The 24662-nt window shown below is 44.3% G+C and overlaps 1 protein-coding gene across 1 annotated transcript in view; it reads left to right on the top strand.

The window, feature by feature from the left end:
• Nucleotides 1-3838: 3838 nt before the first annotated feature.
• The window catches only part of LOC128146193 (uncharacterized), a 34655-nt gene continuing 13831 nt past the window's right edge, over nucleotides 3839-24662 (top strand). The window contains exons 1-2 of the mRNA XM_052797372.1: nucleotides 3839-4161; nucleotides 22243-23237. Coding sequence (XP_052653332.1) covers nucleotides 4084-4161; nucleotides 22243-23237 — 1073 coding nt within the window. The 5' untranslated portion in view covers nucleotides 3839-4083. The remainder of the gene's footprint in view (nucleotides 4162-22242; nucleotides 23238-24662) is intronic.

The raw sequence follows: 24662 nt of genomic DNA, 5'->3' as shown, positions 1-24662 counted from the left end.
GCCTTGTTACTGAAAGTATCTTGCAAATGCCCTCCTCCTGTTTAAAGCTGGATTCACTTTGCTCACACCAGCTGTTTTGAAAAACAGAAACTGCTAAGAGCTGCATTCATTTCTGTGGGACATTCCACTATACTCTCCCTGGGTGAGGAGGGTTAGTTTTGGTATCAAGATGCCTTACATATTTAAGGAAATTAATTCAGAAAGTTCTCTTTCCATGTATCAGTGTGTGTGAGAGTGTGGTTGGAAATAACTGTTTTTTAGTGGTTTCAAGCTTAGCTTTCCCACAATAAATGATTTTTTCTGCCAGCCTGGAAGCAGTAAGTTTCTACTTCTTTTTTTTTCCTGGAAATGACTTTCCCAGCCTGGGGCTACTGGTTAAGAAAGTGCTCCCATTACACACACAAGTCCTATCCGCTAACTTCATAAATGTCACTGTTCCACTGAAATGTAGTGCTTGCTTCAGCATTTCAACAGCCCTCAAAATGGCACAGTACAGTAGGTAAGATGGGCCAGTCCTTGGAAGGACTTGCTAAAAGAGCATGGGAAACCTTGAATTTTTCAACAGGGAGCCCAATGTAGAGAACAGGACTTTTACTTAAAGATGTCTCAATGCCTGTGGAAGAGGCTTGGCCTTGTCTGTTCGGGGATGTGCACACTTGCACCTGCATCTCCCCTTCCCGATGCACGGTGGGAATGGGGTACAACTCTGATCTGGGCTGTGTGGCAACTATGGGAGAGGTGGAGCTGTGGAGAGTGTAAGATAGGGAATAAAGAATAGGCTGGAAGCAAAAAGTCTCTTGTACCCTTCTGTCCTTTTTTGATCCTTCTAGTAAATCTATCGCTGGTCTACCTCCAGCTGCCTTGCATGGCTGTCTAATGGGCAGCTTGGCCAGACACCGTGGGAAGACAGCTCACCAGCTAGATGTTCCCTGGAAGAGGCATTAGAAGCCCTGCTTGCAGGCTCAGTGCACCACTTGGAAGCCTGGCTTCATGGCCGTTACCTTCAGTGGGCAGTTATACACCTTTTGGACCTAGTCTTCCATGCTGCCTGGCATGGGAAATTGTCCATGCCTGTACGAAGTCCCACTGCCTTAATCTTCATAAAAACTGCGGTTTGAAAGGGTCACCAATCTGAGCTGAAAATACTTAAGAGCAGACTACTAGAAGTTTGATCCTTAATTCTAGATGCTAAGTCATTGCTAAGCCGTAGTGATGAAGCGTTGTGTGGACAGGTCCTGCTAGCAGAGGGATGCTGAGATAAGGGAACGAAGACATATTGACAGAATTTGCTAGGCCAAAACCGGAGTAAATACAAACGTGAGAAATCAGCATGCATTTGTGTCTGTGCTACACGCTCAAGGTCTACAGCTTGGAACAGCAGCATAGCCCACACAGCAGCCTATTTGCCTCGAAAGGATTACGGGTGCCTGCACTCAGATGACCCCTGGAAAGGAATCCAAATAACAGGGATGTAAGATCCTTAAAAAAAGACCCGCATTGCTAGACTTGGGCATGTTCGCTCTGTTTCATTTAGATATTTTTATATTATTATTCCAGCCCTGTCCAAGTGAAGAAAAAATCACTTTTTGAATACCCTTTTCTGCCAGCTAGTCCTTGACTTACGTCCTCAACAACTGTGCATTAACATAAGGAAACAGCACATGGAATCTCTGTATTTACTTCTGTCACACTGAGCCACATGTGGAAAAAAAGTAGATTTCTTGTTTCAGGGATTTTTCAAAGCTTAACATACATTTATGGTGACATCGCCCTGAGATTTAATTGTGAGTGTTAAGAAAAGCAATGCACCACAGCGCTATGCTACAGAGACCAGACTGCCCTTCAGGCAGAAGCGTTCTGCTTGGAAAAATCCCTTCCCCTTAAAAAACCCTCCTGCCAGAGATGCCAAGTGTCCTGGGTTATGTGTTTATTCAGAATAGATATAATGTAGTTATATATGCTTTTTCTCTTGACAGGTAACTCAAAGAAATATTACCCAGGAAGAGCAAAATGTAAATTTGAACATGAGCAATCACAGTAAATAACTGACAAGGTCATAGCCTAGGAACATCATTTACACAGATTTTGCCCTGAAAAGAGAAGGGTGAAATAAGGATTGGCCGCACAAAGAATCATTTGCATCTTCTGCCTTCAGTGCAAGAAGTATCAACAATCCAATTAAGCTATCAAGATATTCCTTATGTGCCCTTCCATCGAAGGGCTGTTTCTACATGAGCAAATGCAAATTTCCCAGGGAGGCAGCGTGGTCCCAGAGGGCAGCGAGCAGTCGGAGTCCTGTCCCTGATTCCCTCTCAGCCCTGGGCTAATCCCGTTGTTACTTTCTCCAGGTGTCCCCGGTTTGTACAATAAAGGATAATGGGCAGCTTCATCTCACAAGCACTGCAAGGATTATGTGGATATCTGTTTCATCTCTTTGGGAGTCAAGCATTATTTTCTATAGACAGGACATCAAACCCACAGAGTAGGTGAATAGCCCTGGATTACACATGAGCTCAGTGTCAGCATGCATTCAGAGCGAGACTGCTGCCTCGGTGCCTGTCCCCAGCCTCTCCAGCTTTCATTACAAAGTATAAACTCAAGACATTACTTCCGATTTACACAATGAAATGACAATATGGAAAGTCAAATACAAAGTACATTCATGCATTTATCAAAAAACCCCACGGTTTTCTTCAACAGCAGTCCTCCAACTTCATGCTTATTATATGCACCCACTTGGACATCAACTGAAGGTATTATCCAGTTTTTTTCCATTGATTACATCGTCCTCTGAAAACCAGGTTAATCTCTGCTCTTTGGGAAAGAGGAATTCAGGAACTGGGATGCCAGCGCAGCCCAACAGCCTGGCTAGTCCGTTGTCCCTTTTCCAGCAGTGGCCGGCACAAGAATTTTTTGGGAAAGGTGTAAGAAATCCCATCACAGCTTGCCGCTTGGCAGATTCCCCTCCCATGCCAGACAGAGCTGGATCTGTGAGGGCTCCTTGTGCTGCTTACGGTGGGGGGGGGTAACCGAGCTACAAAAAAGCAGCTCCAAGTGTAAAACCACAGTATTTTGTCAAATACTTTTACTTTTAAAATAGGTTACTGCAACTCTTCCTACAGAAGAGTGAACTGCAGCTAGCAACGTATGTTCGCTGCCACCTGGAAGGACAGAATAATTTTTGGTTGCTGGGGGCTGTGGGGCTGCCCGACACTCATTGCAGCACGTGCGTGACTGGAGAGGGTACAGGAGAGAGTCTCATTTGGAAAACCAGGAAACTGCCTCAGAAACGAGGAATGTCCCCTGCCCTCCCACGGTCTCCAGACAGGTTCAGTGGCTGCTCTACCCTGACGGCTAGTTTTTGTGCAGCTCCCTCTCTTTGGGCTCCCCAGGATGCCCAGCCAGGGGTGTTCCTTCCCCGTCCTTTGCTCCGTGCTCAGATGAAGCTGGGGTGACGTTTCCTCCTTGGAGAGACCTGAGCCCTTTCCCTATTTCCCATTCCCCTGATAATTCACCCCCCCGACTGGGCTGCAGCCTCTGGCAGGAGACTGGAGCAGCGGCCGGGTACGCTGCCCAGGGCAGCTGCCCTCGCTGGTGCCAGGACACCGGCCCCTCCGTCTCCCCACCGCACAGCAGGAGAAACTTTTTTCCGCGGGAGCCCGCTCAAGCCGGCTGCTCGGAGAGGTTGGGCTGCCTCCATCCCCGGCGGTTCCCACGCCCGGAGAGGATACAGCCCTGGGCACCCCGCTCGGCCCCTGCTTGCCGCGGGGGGCGTGTGTGTGGGGGGGGACAGGACTCGGACTGGGCACCTCCGCTCCCCGCCCCAGCCCCGCGGCCGGCCGACCCCCTCCTCTCCCGTGGCGCCTCGCCCGCTCCCCGCCGAGCTCCGCGCCGCAGGTGACCCCCCGGGGGGGAGGGCAGGGGCCGGGAGCGGCCGGGGGAGGGGGCGAGGGGCGGGGAGGCCGGGCTCGGGGGGTCGCTGTCAGCGGCGCCCGCTCGGGGCACGGCTCGGCTCGGCTCGACAGCGCAAAGCTGCGCTCGGCTCGGCTCGGCGCGGCTCGGCACGGCGCAGCGCCCCGCGCCATGGGCCGGAGCTTCCCCGGCGCGGGGCTCGTCCTGGCGGCGGCCGCGGCCCTCTGCCTCGGCGGGGCGGGAGGCAAGGTAACCCCCCCACGGGCGGCCCCCGCCCGGCCCCGTCGGTACCGGGCGCCCGGCGGCGGGCAGGGCGGCAGCGGGCTCCCAGCGCGGGGCGGACAGCGGCAAACCCGACGGGGAGGGGGGTGCCCCGGGGGCTCGGCGCGCATCGGGGAGGGAGAGGTCCCGGCAAGTCCCGGGACGGGGGATGCGGCAGAGCTGCCGGGAGTCCCGGGACCGGGAGGAAGGATGCGCCGCGGCCCCCGGGAGGAGGGGTCCGGCGGGCTGCCCCTCGGCCCCTGCCCGCTCGGCGGCGGGGTTTGGGTGCGCCTCTTCGGGGCTGGCTGGTGACTCGCCTCGGAGTCCAAAAGGCGCCGGGAGACGCGGTGCTGCGGCAGTCCGTCTCCGGATCCCCCTCTCCGCTTCGATACTGCCAGACCCGAAATCCGGTGCAAGCCCCGTGGAAACCCATTGAACAGCATTTCCAGCGGCAATCAGAGCACTCGCCCAAAGGCGTCCCTAACGAGGGGTAGCCTGGCATACGGAGCCGAAACAAAGCACCTTGTGCTGTATTACTGTCCCCATGCACCTCCTCTGTAGTCCGGAGAGCAGGTAAACAGTGCAGATGACAGCTACGGCTCTCGGGGCAGGGATCTTGGCGTAGGCTGGGAGCCACTGGGTGAGCACTGGGGGAACCAGAGCAGTGCTGGAAAGGCAGACGAGGAAGCACAGAGTACCCCGCAACTAGGAGCAGCTGCAGAGCAAACAGTTGTTCTGTGCTTTGGGAAGGGTAAGCAGTCCTCGTCCCGCTGAAGTGAGCGGGACTTCGCCTGTGGACCCTGACAGGAGCAAGATTTGATGCTTCTGGTAGAGATTCTCAGCTCTATAAAACACGAGCCACTACACTATAAGAAAATAACATTCCATACATTTATGTCTTTTGTTACGTACATGTATGTGAAGAAAAAAGGTGGGGGGTTGCTTTCCCTGGTGGAAAACAGCATTGTAATTCTGCCTGATACACCAACTCCCTGCCACAGCACATAAGAACACAGCTACGACTTTGTGGTTGAAACGAAGATGTTTTATCTCACTCTGGTATCCTAGTGAAGATAGCTACAGTGAGAACTTCGTAATTAAGCCACATTTCTGGCACTGAAGTACTAAGTATTAGCTTTACAAAGGTGCACACTTAAATCTATTGAATTGTACGGTTGTGGGGTTTTGTCTTTTGTTTCTCTTTCAACTCAGAATTGCATTGCAGAACCTGCAAGCTTATCCTCATCCAGCTGCATACTTCTCTTATTAAACTACGTAACTTGCTTGCTGCCCTAAGCTATTGCATCCTTCCTGTGCTAGTTTTGTTCTAACTTTGCCTGTACAGTCATGAGAAGGACAGCATTAGCTGTGTGGTGTGAGTGGCAATGGTGGGACACTGAATGCATCAGCAAGCTGTATGATTTTTGCTTGATTTTCTTCTATGTTTCCTAGCCAACTTCTGTTGTTCTCTTAACTCTGAAATCAGGACTGTTTGATTTCCCATCAGGCAGTATCTGAACTAAAGTATTAACCAACAGCACTATAGAAAAGAAACTGGCCCCTTAGTGAAGAAGCAACAACCTCCCGCATACTTTCCCAGACTTGACTTCTTGCTGTGTCAATTATTCTTTTGATCACGTTGTCTACAGTTTCTTAACATACTGGACAATTTCTTTTGCAGAATGAAACTTAGGCATTTTCTATTGCTTATCTTCCTGAATGTGACAGTGAATCTGTGCAAACAGACGTGTGTGTACATCTCTTGCTGCCTGGTTTTGTTATTTTTTTAAGTTGCACTTGCTCTTCGCTCATCAAGGACTGCACTATGCTGCGTAGGCTTCATTATTTTTATCTTTTTTGGCTACATTCTGATAATGTTGCTATGCTAGTAAAAAAATACACATCCCACTCTAAGTTGGTGGTTCAAATGTAGTTCAATTTAGCAGTTGGAAAAAGGTATTCAAAGATTTATGGGAAATGAATTGTCTTCTGGCTTAGAGTTAACAATGTAAAAACATAACAGAAACTTCCTTGGCAAGGGCAAAGTCTGCATGAGGTATAGGAAAATGAACTGTTCTTTTCATCCGGGAAGGTGGTCTCTGCCACTCAGAGTTGAGGAAGTTTGGGATGCTGTGAGGTAGCGTGCATGTTTGAAACATGTTTTGTGGCAAAGCAGAGCTCTCTCTGGAATCCTTCACTGAGCACTACAGCAGTATAAAAATAGGAGTTAGATCAAATGAAAGAAAATTGGAAGATAAGGTGTATGATGTTTCCTCCTGCGTGTCTGTATCAGATGGAACAAGATGTGCAGATAAGTGGCTTGTTTATCCCGAAGGAAGAATGTAAGCCTGATGAAAGAATAACATAGTCAGAATTATGTCTCTGTATGTCCATAAAATATTATCTGTTTAATCAACTCCCTATGGAGGAGGTCTCTATGCCAGTGCCATCCTTCATCTGGTGATCTTCACTTGCTGGCTTAAAGAAAAAATCAAGCTTTTCTTGTTCCTTTTAAGAGAAGAAATCTTAGCGATCCTAGACCCTCTAGTGAAAGTCTTAGTCCTGCTCCCAGTGAGGGCTATGGCAAAATTCCCGATGGTTTCAGAGGGAGCAGGATCCTTCCCAAGATCAGTGAAGGATTAAAAAAAAATCAACTACTAAAATATGCACCTCAATTAGCAAAGAATGTGGCCTGATTAGTAAAGTGTATGAAATTTCAGCTATTAAATTCTACGGCCCTGATCAACAAAGCACGCTGCACAATTGGCAATGTATCCAGAATCTCAACTACCGTACTAGTCTCCTGCCAGATCGACCAAGCATGCAGCTGAATCAGTAAATTATGCAACTGGAGCAGCAAAATATGCACTTCTGATTGGGGAGGGGGGAGGATATGGAAATTCTCAAATGTTTTAAGTTGACACACAATAGGTCTGTTTGTGGTCAACCTCTGCCTTAAGAAAAGCAGAGGCAAAATATATAAGTTTTATCAAGTCTTTCCAGACAATTGCTGGACTGGAAAAGTACATCACTCAAACGGCTCAGCGCCTGCTAGCAGCAGCGCCATTCTTTACCAGATGTACTGCACATCTGGTTCCAATCCCAGCTGCTGCCAGGTGTGGGGGTTATTTTAGTAACACTTTAATGGGATGTTTAGGTCCAGGTAGCTTTTGCTTTACAGGTTACTGTAAAGCACTGTATATGCACACCAGGCTGTCTTTCTGTCTCGAGAAACGAAGCCAGTCGAGAGAAATAAGGCACCTTCAAAGAATCTGAAAGTTTGTTCGCAATGAGCTTAATATCTATTAATCTCTCCACTGTTTGTGAAAGTACTCGTTCTTTAGGAGTAGAGAAATGATAGGTCTTTCCTATTTCTTTATATCTTGATTAATTGCTGTAGCTGCATCCTATTGTGTTTACAGTGTACCTTGGCAGATATTTACTCTGTATGTTCAGCCAGTTTGGGGAGCAGCTATATTCATGTATTCTGAAGCAGTAGAGCTGTTTTCTCCCTAGCTTGTGTGTATGTGCTTTAAAAATCCAGCCACAGTAACTGGTTCTGATCTTCAGGAGTTGTTTTTTTCTTTAAATTATTATTTTTGTTTTATAGAAGACCTGCAGGTTGTCCTATTTTAATAAAGATGCAGTTTCAGGATTTCTAGAAACTGCTTTTTTTTATGTCTGGAATTAAACTGTGTTACACTGCCTGTGCTCAAGGAAGGCATGAGAATTGCTTTGTTTTATTGCACTGTTCACTTTAGTACCCAGAAGTCTGAAACATTATTTGAGTCTAAGAAATATCTGGGCTTGCTTTTCATTTGGTTGTTTTTTTTTTAATCCACTACAGTTGGTACATAAAACTGGCTTGCACTGAACTTCTTATTTACCAAATTTCTGTCTCATTTCCAGGTCAGTTCAATGAATGATCCTGTTTAGCTCTTTTTCCTGTTTAAAATATTTCCTACTGAGTCCAGAGCTGTGCCCTTAAAACATAATTGATTTGGGTCATTGAACCTTTATTTTTCATGCGTGTTAGTTTGCATCCCGCCACTGGTCTGACTGGTATTTCAATTAGAAAAATGCAGGCGGATTTCTCCTAGAGGCTAAAGTTCACGTGGAGTCTCTGGCGAAATAAGATCCTGGAGTACGTATCCCTGGAACTGGGCAATGATTTGTAACTTTTTTTTAATTCTCTGTCTGGCCAGAATGTTGTAAATCTGGCGCTCTCTTGTTAGCTTCACGCTAAGCAGCAATAATGTCCACAGTGTTTTAGTCCTGATAATTCTAATTACTGAAGCACTGAAGAAGCTGAAAGCTGAGAAGATGGATGAGGCTGGCCTCAAGTCCTGCATAGCACATGGGACTCTCTCTTTGTAGAGCTGAACCATAATTCTCTTGTTTGCCAAGGCCAGCAATGGAAGCAGCAGCCAAGGTAAGAGAAGTAAGCCAGTGGCAGAAGATTTCTGGAACGATGTGGGTAATCTTCATGTGGAAGGAGCTAAAAGAGTGCAGTACCACTAGAGATGCCAACCATCCTTGGGATGAAAACGCTGAAGTCATTTTTGTTTATTTACTACTAAGTAGGTTGAAGCAAACAGTCCTGTTGCACTGGTTTAAAAAGACCCAGCAAACAAACTTTCCTGTGGTAACCAACAAACAATTACTATTCTCCCCATCTGCTTCTTTGTGTGACAGACCAGGAATGGTGGTAAAATGTTCAAGTCTGTCTCTTCCTGCTTCCCTTTTTTCTTAAAAAAAAGAACTCATGGCATGTTTGGTACCAGAGAGTGGCTACCCAGCAGTAGTGTAGCTAGACTAGGTCTGGTATAGCAACTCTTCCCATTACACACTATTATTATTACAAGGTCAGTCTATGCACTGGTATCTCAGGTCTATAAAGAATAAATATTCAACTTGGTGTTTAGATACTTCCTTGAGTATGGGAAGTACTAAATAGAAAAATAATCCTGTTTTACTTGTACAAATCCATGGCAGGAGGAGGGTGGAGTAGGTACAGGGCACTATAGGGTCTTGCATTAGTATGTGGAACAATTATATAGCAGTAGGGAAAAGCCTTACTGGCAGCCTTAGTTTTCAAACTCAGTGTAGGAACATTATAATTCCTCTTACAAGCTCTCAGCACCAAATGGCTTTATGGTTCATTTTGAATATCCTTACTCATGTCATTGCCAATGAAAAGGACATTCAGTTTTGAGAGGAGAAAAGGCTAATTTGCCTATATTTCCTTTCTAGAATTCTTGGGGCCCTCCTAGAGCTCACAGAAGTCATCTGGGACTTCAGGAGGATTTAAATGAGGCCATAAGTACTGCTGGCTTGGATTAGTAATGATGTACATTGAGGACGACATCTGTATTTGGGTTTGGGTGGAGTCCTTTAATGGTAGACGACTTTTGGTAATACTTTTACAGCACCTTTCATCAGAGGATTTCAGAGTTTCACAAATACCTAATTACAGAAACTATTAAATTATGTGAAATCCTTGGTCCTGGGGGAGTATAGGCAGCACCATTATGCTTCAGTATGAAGCAGGGGTGGGTGGTGTTCAAAGTGGCAAAACAAAAGCAAATTTGCCACATGCAAGCCATAACCTGCTGTGCTATCTCATTTTCATCCAGTATTTTATTCTTCTCGTTTCTTTATATTAGCAGCCAGGTTGCAACATCAAACCAGCTAAACAAAATGGGCTGGTACAAGCCTCCATTCAGAACTACTGTCAGCTCTGAAGAAGGGACTTTTGGAAGTTCACTGATCTCTTACTGATGTGTTTCCGTAGTGTTTGTGTTTCGTTATTCTGTTAAGGAGTAGCAGGACTGTAGCAAGGGTCAGGTGTCAAGGATGCCAACAAGGACAGCTTCCTGAATACAGGAGAGCTGGGCTGAAATGCCTCTGACAGTCCAGCCTGATCCAAATCCCAGAAAGTTGGTTGCTCAGCCTTTCCAAGGAGGGTGTGCCTGCTCTGTACCGTACTTAATTTGGGATTAGCAACGGGAGACCTAATCCACTTGTTCTACCTAAATCCAGCCCTCTCCTCGTCTTGGTTAGTAAATATTCCACTGTTTTGTATGACTTTAAGTTTTTATTAAAGGGATTTTTTTTCTGGATTTGACTTAAAATGTGGAGCCTGTACTGTTAGAACTGAGGCTTGAAGCCCAGGCTGCCCATCCCCTCATCCTCCTGCCTGTGTTATAGATCTGCATGGGTGGGCAGTTCAGGTGAATCTGAGGCCTCACTATTTGAATACAAGGGCCCCAAGGAGTTCTCATCAAGACTAGCTTTAAATGCAAGCTTAGCAGGCTGAACACTTTGATTTGCCTCTAAAATCAACAGTAACTTATTCCAGGTTTCCTGGTTGAAACTTGAATGGGGAAGAAGAAAGGATGTCTGCAAAGCAGATTTATTTGGAAAAATAAACTGCTCACTGGTTGGGACCCTGTAACAACAAACCCAGTGCTTAGTTCTTCTCTGGCTGCAGTATCTGTGATACTTTTTTCTGCTTTCTCCCACACCCTCCCTGCTGTGCCCTCATGGTCTCTCCTTATGTGTAGGCAGTAAAGTAAAATTTACAAGCATCCTGCTCTCTGAAATCCTGGCAAAGGTGGAGTCTTGGAAATTTCCCTTTGCAGAGTGCACAAGAGGAGACTAATCCTGGAACAACGAGGTGGGGAAAAGTGCTACTCTTTGTATACCATCCAAAACTAAGGGTATGCGTTCAGAGCGTAACAGACCTCTGAATGGCCAGCCTCACCTGTAGCAATGGCTCATTTAGAAGCCTAGTTAAAAATATCACATGAAAGAGAGAGGGTTTTTCTTTGTTTGCTTTTTAAGGATCATTATCCATGTCTTCTGCATAAGCCCTCTCACCTGTTAGTGACATGTAGTGAAACAACGACCCAGTTCCCAAAGAATTGCAGTGACAACTCTGCGGCATGCTAGTAGCGATACAGGATATTTGCAGGTTTTGGCTTTCACACGTGGAATGTTTCCCTCTCCATATGTTTGTACAATAGACTTCCAACATGTGAAACATCTGAAGTGTCTGGATGAAACAATAGGGTCACGCAGCTGGAAATCCAAGCACAAACAGCTTGCTTTTTTGCAAGGCCAGTTTACATGTATACATGTGTGTTTTGCTTGCTTTTAAAGATCCAAATTTATTTCCTGGGAAGTGGCCAGCAAAATTTGCACGGGATTGCCTTTCAGTTCCCCTTTCTCCTGTTTCTGGTACTTTTAAAACAAAACAAAGCGATTTGGGGCACCTAAGCTGCATATGGATTTCATTATTTAAATCTCCCCCATGTATTTGGGAGGTTATATATATATATAAAAAGTTAATTTGGGAACACTAGTTTTACAGATTCCTATGAACATACATAACTTGCTAAATGGACTTTTATACTGAACTCTACAAGCAAACTTTACTGCAGTGCTATAGCTTTTGTTTTGTTATATATTTCATCTGGTTACCAAGCAGTTCAAACAGTCTGACCATGTTTTCTACTCTTTAATTTGAGCTGCTCTGGCCTGTTCAATTTATAGAAAATGAAAACCAGATTGATCTTCTGGAAACTCCCTCATCACTTCTGTTAGTTCCCACCAACCCTATCGTTTGCTGTTAATTTTTTCTATGGTATGTTGTGTACACTTTGTTAATGAGAACTTGCTCTAGTAGAAAAAAGACCTATGCTGACCTATTAAAACCCTGAAGCAAATGGCCATGGCATCTTGAACTCTTCATTACACTGCCTTACTTTTATTTACGATGGTCCCATCATATTCATGATTATTTGCCTGAGGAGACACTCTAAATGATGCCTTTGTTTCCCTTTCTAAAGCTTTACATTTTTTTGTATGTTTGAATGAGGGTATTTGCTGAAAAAAAAAAAAACAACAACAAAAAAACCCCAAGACCCCAAACCCCCAAAAACTAGAACAGAGATAGCAGCTTTGTATAGATGTAGGATCTTATTTGATATGGCATCTTGCACCTTTGTTGGAGAATCTCTATTTGTCTGTTGAGTGTCCAGTCACAGGAGTTAGCTCTTTTTTTTTTTTTCCCCTGCAAGGATTAGTCTGGAAAGTCCACAAGAAAAAGCTGGTTGTTGATGTGAATTCTGGCACTCCCTGGTGGATGTTGTCTTAGATACGTTGTATGCTTCCTTAGCCATAAAAGCTAATGTTGGGATGAAAGGGGAAAACCAATGCTCTCATAATGACATGTCTCACTTGCATTTGTTGCATGAACATAGCACAATAAATTTATGAGATACTAATGACAGGTTTCTGCTTAAAATAGTTCTACTTTATGAGTGTAATAGTTGTAGTCCCCAAGGGAACACTGCCTAGTCAAGTGGGTCTTTCCAAGCACTGGATTTGCATGTTTTAAATAGATTTTTCAAATCATTTCATAGAAAAACAATCTGGCTTTTGTCCCTTTCAGACCGAGATGAGAAGGAGGAAATTAATATTGCAATGTGGGGCTGCAGCGAAGGATGAAGAGGAGTTCAGAATAAGACCTGGTGCTTAGTTTCTAGTAAAAGCACTTGGATGTAAGTGCATCAATGAAATGAAAGAAAAAATTGGACATGTCCTATGCCTTGGCCTAGGTGTCTTCCAGAGCATTTCTATCTGTATTTTACACTCCTACCAATATTTTATCCACTTCATGAGCATGTCTACACCTTGGCATACAGCAATTACTGAATAATCAGTGAATGCCAGGGTTACTCCTGTGGTGGGTGGTAACTTCAACTTGGGAAACTGTCAGGTAGCAAAACCCCATAAACTGCCAGGCTGCTGCCAAGCCCAGAGAAAAACTATTCATCATAAGAATTTCTAGCCTTAGAAATCTAAATCAAAGAAAGAACTGGATGAGGAGAGAGAACTCTGCTTAGCCAGATTTACGGAGCTGTAAGGTGCAAGACATCTTGTAGGTGAATACAACTCAATCTTAATTAAAGAACTGAAAGGGGAGAAGTAAAACTTCTGCCTATATATGATATGGGGAAAAAGAGCAAGAATGGTTTTATTGTCTTCTCAATATCCTGAGATTTCACCTATGAACATTTAGGTAGCCGAGTTAGCCAGGAAGCCTCCTCAAGTCCCACCTTCACTGAGAGGGAGAAATACTCTTTCAGAGGGCTGTTAAGACCATCTCTTAACTCCTGCTTTGAATTTCCCTCTGCAGGAAACAACTCTGGCTTTTTTCTGCAGAGAGGCAAGCCAAATGAGCCAGCAAAGCCCCGCACCCAGAGCTGGGTGATCTTCATTCATGGCCTTACATAGGAATCTTGCATCAGGTACCCAAAATATCTGCGGCTACTGCAGAAAATTCTGCCCATTGCTCTTAACTACAGAGTAGGTTGGCATTTCTGGCTTAGTAAGGATAAACTGCTTTTGCATCTCACCTGAACCTCCCCAAAACAGCAGAGCATGAGACTGCCTTTCCTCTGGTTGCTCCGACGGCAAGTACAAAATGTCAAGTTACAAAGTCTGCCCAGGCTGCATATACTGCTGATCATGCTATGGAAAGCTGTGCTGTTCCACGGGTGATTGTTCAGAAAACAGCCCCTGTTTGTGTCTCTGAGAACAAGCATTTTTTTGTAAGGAGAAAAAGGCATTGCATCTCTGGAGTCAAATGAGAAGGTCTGTTGTTCTCCACAGAAACTGGAGTGTGTCACTGTGCCTGGTGGTTGTCAGAGTGCCCCTGTTTGTTTTTATGTGATTTTCCTTTTCTCCACCTCCTGTTCTCAGAGAGGATCAAGGAGGAGGGATGGTGACCTCATGGTGCAATTATGCAATCTGCTTGAGGCCAGGTATCAAAATACACTGCAGCTGTGAAGCTGGGACCTTGCTGTGGCTGGGGGGCCCAGGCCTCCTGGCTCTAATGAGATCACTGACCTTCTCCTGCCTCTTCTTCTGCAGCTGCTTTGATTCACAGAGATTTGTTGTGGCAATGGCCTGCCTAACGGTTTGGCAGGCTGCCGTAGGAAATGCTGCATCTACAGGCAGGCGCTCGGAGCTGGTGAGGATATCCTGGGCCCTGCCAGCCTCTTTCCATCCTGACAGAACCTACTTGCCTTCATCCAAGGGTAATGCAAACATTACCATCCTCCCTGATTATTTTTTTTTTTCCTGAGAAGCGAGGAGAAGGTTGTCTGTTCTCTGCTGAAATAAAGCAGTGCCTTCCAAGCAATCTTGTTGTGACGCTTGAGCTCAGGGCTCAGCTGCAGCAAAGTCACATATGGGAAGAATAAGAGAAAATAGCATGCCTACAGTCTGAGGCATATTTGGGCCTCCAAGTCCTGAAGTCTCATTCTGACTTTGCATTCTTTGCTCTAACTGCTGCGCTGCATTCCTGCTTCCCTCCTCTACTCTTCTAACAATATTTTTATTTTCATTGTCTCCTGCAGCAACAGGCTTTCATAGTCCCCTTCCCTTCCTACCTGCGTATTTGTTCTCTTTGAATGTCCTGTAAACCATTAAAAACAATAGAAAAGTTGGTGATAGGTGTGAAAACAGGGCCCTGCGAAGCTGTCTGATGTATGCCAAGAAGGAATATAAGACAAGTCGGGTTCTTTCCTGAAAATGGGATTTGCAGAGTGGAAATGTCACATCCATAATCACTTTTATGTGGTGGAACTGCTGCTACCCACCACTGAAATAACAGAGCGTCTGTGAAAAAATGCAGTTTTGGTTTTGCTTAAATCCAGCAGGTTGCACTCACTTCAAGAAATATTAGACCCTTGTTGAAAAACCTGAGTGCAACCGCTCTGATACCATAAATGTATTAAAAGCAAATGTATGCTCGGCCCAGTTTCAGAGTCCCACAACTGAACCCTGTTCAGTGCTTGTTTATGTGAATTTGCTCAGGGAGCAAGGAGAGAATACGAAGTGCGTGTGCAGGTATATGGGTTGTGTTGAGATGGGGTTATTGGGAGGGTGAGGGAGACCCCTTTAGTAAGCAGGATACTCTCATAATTGATGAGAACTCTTTTGGAGATCGATCTGAAAAAAATCACAATTAAGGACTGGAAAAAGGAGACAGGGAAAACTCTCTCCTAATAACTAAGCAAAGTGTCGGCAATTTTTGTTATACTCCGTCAGTCCCATGTCCTGATCTACTTCTGTTGGGTCTGCTACTTTCAAGCATCCAGAGGCACTTGAAGAGTTGCCCTAGTATGGGATGAAAGAGTCTCCTTTTGCTGTTGCCTCATGCTTTAAACAGCAAAGGCAATTTGGTGGAGGGGGAAATGGTGATTCCAAGGCACTTCCAGGAATTCTTGTACTGCCAGGTGGAAAAATAGGTTAGATGTGCTGCTGCTGTATCTAGTTAACGCTAATGAAAGAAAATAAACCTTGCATGCAAAGATGAGCTGAAAATGCAAAAGTAAGTAGAGCGCTAATTTTATAAAGTCTCCGATTAACTTTGTCCTCCACTTGGAAAAAGTCCTACCAGCTTTGATCTCTAGATCAGTCAGCTAGTGAAGTAAATGTGGTCACTTCTTAAACTAACAGACTGGAGTTTTATATCTTACTCTTGGGATAGTCTTTCCTCAGATCCTGTATTTGATGAGCATCCAAAAAGCTCAGTCTTCCCTAACTTGGAAATACTGTGAGAGGAGAACTTGGGGCTTTTGCTGGGAACCACAAGAATTATATTTCTGGTAGCTTTGCAGCTAGTTCCAGCCACGTCAGCAAGTAAAGACTTGTCTATATTTTGTTTTTCCCCCTTAAGCTGGGATTATGGAATGACCACATTCCCTTTTTCCTTCTCATTTTGTTTTTAAACCCTAAGTTTAGCATTTTCTTTCTGCTCTGGCTGAAAGTTTGGGCCACTTCATATTTCATCCCAGGTGGTTGGCTCTGTTCAAATGTCCTTGTGAGTCCGAGTGATCTTTAACTCAGAGGGAACCTCCTATGTTTGGAGGGGAGAAGTAACCCAGGTACCATACCTCACCCTGCATGTTTTGAGCAATTGCAAAGATGTTGGTGGAGCCAGAGTTTTAAAGAGGTCCCTGGGGCAGAATAAAATGTGAAGGAGCTGGTGAGGTAGTCTCAAAGCGTTGCCAGATCTTTGAAAGAGATACACATGTGCGTGCATGTGCGCACATAAGATGTTTTTAATTTTGGAGGGGTGAGGGATCCTAAATAAAGCTTGCTGGATTTTCACCCCACTGATACTATGGTGAGCTCAGATGGCTAAATTTAGTCATCCAGACTGAACAATCTTGGATGCTAAGACTGCATCCATCTCTGTCCAGAAACTAATTGCATAGCCCTGTGGCTGCTGTTGAATCAGAATCAGCTGTAGGCTGACAAGATAAGGCTACTATAGAACTGCCATATACTGCCTGCAGTCCTGTTCTGGCACCAGGCAGCTGCAGTGGATTTTGTTTTTTAAATGAAGCAAAAAAAAATTCTACCTGGGGAGGGGTTCCTACTCTAAAAACAAAAAAAAACACACAAAAAAAAGAGTACAGGATCATTTATGTCGTGGGGCTATTTTACAGGAAGGGACAAAACGTAAAAGAATCTTTCAGTCAAAATCACAGGATCATAACGAGGTATTTTGACTTCAGAGTGATTTTAAGGGCCTAAGGTCTGTGTAAATAGCTTCTATCCTCACTATCCTATTCACTCCTTACTCTAGTATTAAATCTTTCTAGTACAGTCTTCAAGCAAAGACCAAAACGCCCTTTAACTTGGATAAGGAGATAATACACATCTGTTCCTGAAAAGAATAATAAATGCAGCACGTCTTAAATGTTCAGTCAGTTTGAAATATAGTGGATTATTCCTTCTCTGTCATCTCTAAAAAGAAGTGGAAGTGACATTTTAAAGTCTGCCTGAAACTGGAAATACATGTGAGAAATGCACAGAAGCCGAGATGTGCATAAGGCATTAATGAGGGCAAACTAGGTTATGGTCTTTGCACATCATTTCCTTGCAAGCCTGCAACTGGGTATCTCTGTTAAGTGTGGGGCTTGGCCCCTGAGGATGTCTTAGAAATTTAGTGGCTCAGCTATGTGTCTCCAGTTTCCTCTGCTGAGGCTTTCACTCTGACTCTGGGTACGCACTGAGAGAACTTGCTATTTCTTGGGTGAGTATGTTATAAAAGAAAACGAACTACATTGGACAGGTCCCAAGCCAGAGAATCTGAGATTGTGCTTACAGAGGAATGACAAACATCAAGACAGGATGTCCTCCTTCCTTTTCTTTGAAATAAATACACTTTAAAAATAAACAGTCTTTGGGATGCAGGCAAGACAGCGTCCTCCAGGATTCTGCAAACAGCAGCTCCTTATAACCAGCATTAACATGAATGAAGAAAATTTATCACTACTTCACCTTTTTGAGCTTCAGCAAAAACTGTGAGCACAAATGGGCTGAGGGTTTTCCTAGCCAGGATCTTGCATCACTTTGTTTCCACTTCTCTTCAGCAGGGCTTATATCTTCACAAGCTAAACCGCGTGGTCATGTCACCTTCTCTTACCAGCTACATGTCACAGCATCCTCCCCACATTCCCTCTGGGCTCCTAGCATCACCTCATGCCAGAAGCATTTCTCTCTTGGAGGCAGGACAGAGAAGCTTGAGAAACGGAGTCCTGCCTGCTTCTAGTGATTCAGGCAGAGGCTGGTACCCATCACTGAAGAGCGCTCGTGGGCCAGCGAGAGGCTGCCACAACTTGCCATTCATGGCTTCTTGCAAGACCCTCCTGCAGGTTTTGAGTGTGGCTTCGCTCTGGTGGAAGCAGCCAGGAGGGTCTCCTGGCTCTGATGTAAGGTGCCACAACAACTTGTCCTGTCCTGCCAAAATGAGGAGCTTGCTTCTGTGCATGCCTCTGATCTAGCTCTAGTCTGGTGCCTTTTTTGGCAGTAATTGTGATTAAAGAAAGGGTGCTAATTAAATTGTTCTAGTAGTGAGTGGGATTCCCTTAGAATGTGTTGATTCCCTGACAACGTTCCTACTGGAACAATGCAGAAGCTCCGGGGCTACGTTAGTAGGTGTTGTGTGAGTGGAGAGCAGAGTCAAGGGTTATATTACTCAGATGATGGTAACTACTCTTTCCTGTGCGTATATTTGCCTGGGTCTTACAATAAACTCCCATCTGGCCGAAACAATTATTCTCCCTCTTTTCTGCATGGGAATTCTGCTTTTTATCAGTGCCACGTGCTTCTCAAGAGCTCTTTGGTGTAGTGTCCAGTTTGAAGAAATCACATGCTGGCTTTGTGGTGCACCCCTACATATCAAGGGCTTGCTCCTTCTTTGAGAGGTGGTACTCCTCAGGAAGCAGACGCTGGTGTCTGTGGTGAGATTTCTGAACAATGGCTTGCAGTCACTTGTGGCCACATCTGTTCCAACCCAGCATAGCTTTGTGCTTAAGAAAAACTCCGGGGCTCTCTACAACTGCATCGCACGTGGGTTTGTTGCAAACCTACGCTTCAGAGCGCAGCGGAGCATTCGTCCCACCATCGGGGCACCACTGCCAGAATCACCTAGGAGGGACTAGCATAAGGTCCTCCTTGTACTCCTTAGCCCTGTGTTTCCTGGTGCAGAGGCCTTGTAACGCCTTACATACGTGTATCTTAATTAAGTAGCGCAAAGCTGATGCCAATATTAACTACTCATTTCTAGAGAGTCCAAATGTCAGCACAGGAGGAGGTAAGTAGATGACAATGGGGCATTTTTTAGTAATGGGCATAGATTTAAGCTTCTGAGTGGGCTGTGTAGTGTGAAAAGGGGAAATGCAATATCTTGGCATGTTCTGAAATATCCAACCATTGTGGTTTTGGCCAAGAAGCAATAGCTGAGATTTGAGTAACTTCTCTGCAACCTACTAAATGCTGTTCCCTAGTTACCCTAATTCAGAAGGCAGGTAGGGTATGTCTGACCACAGGAGGCTGGAGGTTCAGTTCAGCACAACTGTTTTAAACATTTGGGACTCCTAGCCAGAGTGGGAAGTACTGAAAAGCAGATGAACAGGACTGGTAATCTGGTTCTCCCTGCTCATAATTGACCTAATTGGTGTGGGCATATATCAAGCGTTGTTTTTAAAAAAACAACAACCTATCATTTGCAAAGATTAAAAACGTGCCAGATTTTTTGCATGCCTCTGTCAAAAGCCCACAAGTCTATAACTTGCTGCAGAAGGGAACATCTGTGTCTAATTGATGAAACTCAGCTTTCATAAAGGATGATTCGAATGAACTAAACAGTTTTGTCAGTCATTCAGTTGTGGATTATAAATTAATCAGAAATCCTTCCCCTGCCCCCTCGGATCTGTCTTGCATTTCCTGTCCCTTGTGGGTTTTTTTTCCTGGTCTCAGAGCAAGTCTTGAATCTTTTCGGTCTCCCAAGCCGTAATAAATGAACAGTCCCCTCGCTGCTGTGACCTTTCAGCCTGATTTCTGGAATGCACATTGCACAAATCCCCCCCCACCGGGGTTCGGGGATGCAGAGTACCTGTTGGGATTCAGCTAGGTATTGCAGCCAACTGGCGGCTGCATGGCTTGTAGGAGAACAAGAGCCATTTGAGTTTGAATCCGAGACTCCTTGGACGTATGCAGTCTGCAAGATATTTCTTTCCAAATGATGACAGATTCAAGTGAAAATGAAGGCAGGAAAGGGAGCCTATCCTGAGAGTGGGGGCGAGGGATTTATTGGGGGGGATGCACTTACCCATTCAGCACTTCGGTGATTAATCCCACAAAATCCACCGAAGTGATGGCTGCTGCTTTTGGGTGTTAACAAAGTCTTCTGGTAGTAGAGGTGGGGCTGTGAACGCCTCCAAGCGCCTTCTCAGTGTCTGAAAAAAGGCAACTAGATCAGTTCACATATTCCTCAAAATAAAATCTCAACCCTCAATCATTGCTAATTTAAGGAGGTTCGGGCCAATCTGTAATCCTCCCACATCCAGGAGTACCACCCTGCAATAGCAGCAGTTCTGGTGCACATTCTGGCTCCAAAACTGGGTACATATTTTAGTTGAAAAGTTAGGCATTATTTACTGTTTCTTGCTATGCAAATATCTTCCTTAAAAGTGAGCTCAAAAGACTAGCATGGGACAAAGGCAAGTCTGCACTGATATTCCATGATGGAGGGAAGGAATATGAGAGAAGTCACAGAAAATCCCTCTTTCCTTCTTCCAAGTGTAGGAGCAATCCTCTCCTTGAGGAGAGAGGAGCATATTCACTGGAAACCAGCTGGTTTTCAGTAAATTCCAGGTGACAACAAATGTATCTGTAATTCTGATGTGAATTAGCAAATGGGTCTAAATGTTAGGATCTGTAGCCTCTTAAATTGACATAAAAGTTTTGCTATTTTCACCTGCATTTTTACCATGAATTAGCTAATTCAGACTAAACCCCCAAATTTTACCTCCTAGAGAAAAGATCAGTAAATTCCTATTAATTTATTTTGGTATTACATGCTGTGGGACTCCTAAGGCATTAGACAGAGGATAATATGTATTTGGCACATGAATGAGGTTTCTTTTCCACTTGAGACTTCAAGCCATAGTCCAGCCCAGGTGCCTTAAATGAGAAGCCTGTACTTTATTCCACTATAATTAACATAAGCTTTGATTTAAATGACACTTTTGAAAATCAAAGATTGGATTTCAAGTTGAATACAGAATACAATTTCAACCCACGTTGCTGTTTTGGTCCTTTTCTATTGCCATCCTGCCATCCACCCTGAAATCACTCAGAATATGAACAGCACCTGCTGGAAAGCAAAGGTCATGGCTTGCAGAACAGGTCTGGCTTTTTGTTATTTACAGGCTTTTAACGTTTGGCATTGCATTTTTTTTTTTCTTTCCGTTTCAATATAAGCCAAGGGGAGGGACTAAGAGAAAAAAAAATCTGGAGTATTTTGATCTTTGTGGCTTTATATGGACTTCATAAGATTTGTTTGTTCTACTGCCAAGCTTCCTTTGTGTTTAAATAGATAACAGACCAAGACGACAAATCATTTCCAATAAAAAAACCTCACCAAACCCAAAGCATTCCCTTTCTTTTCCAATTATTGCTTGTAAACCCATGCTTCTAGACAGGGCTTGTGACCTAAGTACTTCTGACTTATTTTTTCCCCTTTTCAAAAACAATTGCCCAAGGTGCAGACAGGGCTGTGTGCTCTACAAATTTATGAAAGAATCTTGAAAAAAGGCTCTGAGAGTGTCTGTGGGAGAAGTTAGTTGTAAATATGATGCATGAAAGCAGCCTCATGTACCTTTAGAGAAGCTGCAGCACAGTAGTTAGTGCCACCATTTATGGACTTCCTTCCTCTTTGGAGACTGAAGGCTATTTATGGAGAAAGAAGAAATAGCAAATTTCACATGGGACTACCGCTGTGTTATGTAAAATGCATGTTGATTGCTAGTTTACTAGTGAGAGCTGGTATCTGCTATCACTATTTTGAGAGGCTTTGCATTTGAAGCAGAGAAAATTTACCCAATCAAAACCACCTAGCTTTTACTGCTTATTGAAGTAGATAAGGCTGAATGTCTTTGAAACAGAAGATGAGTTGGATGGATGAATCATAGGTAATCATCAATGCAAGGTTTTTTTCTTTTTACATTAAAAAAATGTTTTTGTAATGAAAATAACACAGAGTTCAAGATGCTGTGGTGACACAGTTTTCTTTAGCTTCCTGAGATTTTTATCACACAACCAGCTCTTTAGGACAATGCATTTGTGTGGTCAACAAGTTGTATGTTAGCCAACAACTGAAATGGATGCTACTGCGATCAGTAGTAGAAAGTGAGAATTATGTGAATTACTCATCTGGGTTATATTTCTGCGGAGGTTGGTTGTTCAGTATACACTTCCATAGTCTCCAAGAGTAGCTTTCTGTGTTAGACAGATTAATGCTCCAAATGGGAAAGTAGAAGATAGACTTGTACAAGCTTAACAAATTCCCCTTTCTTGAGGCGATCTTATACCAGTCCCTGAAGGGAAAGAAAATAGTTGGACCTTCAGTAGGTCTAGCAGACTGCATTCTGAATACAATCTCTAGCAAGACGTAAGCTTATTTGTTTTATTTCCCAGGTGTATTACTCCTGTGGTGCAGTGGTGGAATCGATGGAAAGAGGCCTGATTTTATCACCAGGTTTTCCAAACAACTACTATGCAGGGACACACTGCGTTTGGCAATTTTTCATCCCCATGAGAACCCATCTTATCTTGGAAATTTTTGACTTTGACATTTTTGAGAGCTCTAGTGAAGCTCCAGCCCCCTGGGATGGCTTTTCAGCCCCTACTAAAACAGGAAATAAGGACATGCCTTCTCATGAGGAAAACCTGGACTTGGCTCTCCGTACTACAAACCCCTCTCTCCAGACCTGGATGTCAAAGGTGGCTCAGAATCTGAGCAGCACAAGAGATCAGTCAAAGGACCTTGCTAGTCACCTGGATGAACTTCCAGGAACCGCCTCAAAAAAAGATGAAGCCAAACAAGCATCTGAAGAAAACCAGTCGAAGCAGATGAAGGAACCCAAAGCGATTACCAAGGCTCAAACAGAAGAGCTGCCATTCCCTGTGGCTGGTAGTGCCACAACGCAGAGGCAAAATACCAGTGGCCTGGAAGCAGAAGAAGATTTGAAAGGGAAACTCTTGCTTGCCCACCTAGCTGCTAGTGAGAGAGATGAAGTTACAGTAGAGAGCTGGACTCTTCCCACAACAGTATTGCCCATGGAAATCTCCTCTAGCCCACAGCCAGCAGTGGATGTCTGTCCCCATGATGTACTATATGTTTCTGATCTCATCACATTTTCCTCTCGCTTCTGTGGACCAAATTCACCTTTAAACAAGACCTTGGTCTTTGGTTCATCTCTGGAAATGGTTGAGGTTATCATGGAACTGATCACCACCACAGACCGGGGCCGAGGCTTTGCAATGCTCTTTGAATACAAGAACATCACCGAACCTACCACTGTAGATGCTGTGAGGCAGGAGAGAAAGGAAAACACGATGATGCTGGCAATTATAACAGGGATTGTCTTTTTTGCACTTGCTTTGCTCTCTGCCCTCTGCATAGCTTGCAGGTAAGATGATGCATATCTGAGCCTTTGAAGCATGTGATATTATCCATACAGGAAAAAGACCAGAAAACAAAGTTACATTTCCTTTGCTCTGCTCATGCTTGCTGTCCCTTAAATGTAGTAAAGTGTGTGGATACAGAGGAGATCAATGCCAGTCACTGCTCCTGCCTTAGGCTCCTCGGTTTTCTTTCCTAGTTCTACAGCTCCTGTGCCTCCAATTGATTTTCTTTTTCCTGCAGAAATACCTGAAGGGTATACAGAACAGAAAGATCATCCTTCCCCGACTCTCCTGAGCAGGCTGAGCTGACAGCTGCTGCGTCTTTTCACAGCAATTCCACAGTTTGACTAACCATCACTAACGCTCTGCAGAAGAGTAAATTATAACAAAAGTATTACCACTCTGAATTAAGATTAAGTAATATTTTCCAGTCTGTAGCATGTTTTATCCAAGGGACTGTGCAGACATTTTAATTCCATTGCACTTCATGCATTAAGCGGTCATCTGCACATCCCTTTGACTGCTAGGGAAGAGCTGAGAGCCTTGCTGCAGTACCTGTGATTGTCCCCAAACGTCATCTGGAATGACATGGATCAAGTGAGCTGATGGTCAGGCTGGGTTGCTGATTTCCAGGTCCTGATGCCAACTAGTTCAATGGCTAAAACCAGCCAGTGACAAAAGCATACCTTTCCAGGCAATTGCTTTTATTTTATATTTCTTTTCTCTAGATCCATCAGGAGGAAGCTTCTCCACCCCCCAGCATATGTTTGCATTTTTCTCACTAAGTCCCTAGTGAAAACATTTTTGTAGAAACAGTGATGTATTTTTTTTCCTTCCAACAAATTCAAAACAGAGCCCAAGCTCCCCAGGTTTTTGTCAAAACAAACAGTATTTTTCACATGTTTTGACTTCAGTGAAAACATCAGGTAAACTGAAACAAACACTGTCCCTTGCAGGGCTCCACTGTGGTGACTGGGTATTAGTAACAGCATTCATTTCCCATGGCAGCGTGCAACTGGGCTGTCTTCTCTCTTGCTGCATGTCCTGCCTCATCCCTTGTGCATCCTCCAACCCAAAAGGTCTCAGGATTGCCCAGCCACTCCTAGTCACTGAGGTTAATTTGATGGAGGAACTCTGTTTTCCTTGTCCTTTTGGAGGCTACGTTTCTAGCTCTTGCTGAATAAATACAAAATATAGGCCATCATACTGGGTATATGAGAACGTGGGCAAGGTGGTGAAGCTTAAATATAATCTCTCTTGCTGTATATAGAAATTTCTGCTTTCAGGGTCTGAGCTTTTCATAGTTGTAAGAGTTAAACTTGCATATGTTACATCTAACTAACCTTTTTCCTTTTTAAAGAGCTTGCAGAACACTAATTTAGACCACAATTTTTTGCTAGCTCTAAAGGAAAACGGCTGGTGGAAAATGT

Source organism: Harpia harpyja, chromosome 9 (assembly GCF_026419915.1).
Source record: "Harpia harpyja isolate bHarHar1 chromosome 9, bHarHar1 primary haplotype, whole genome shotgun sequence".
NCBI lineage: Eukaryota > Metazoa > Chordata > Aves > Accipitriformes > Accipitridae > Harpia > Harpia harpyja.
This window is presented reverse-complemented; position numbering and strand designations above follow the sequence as displayed.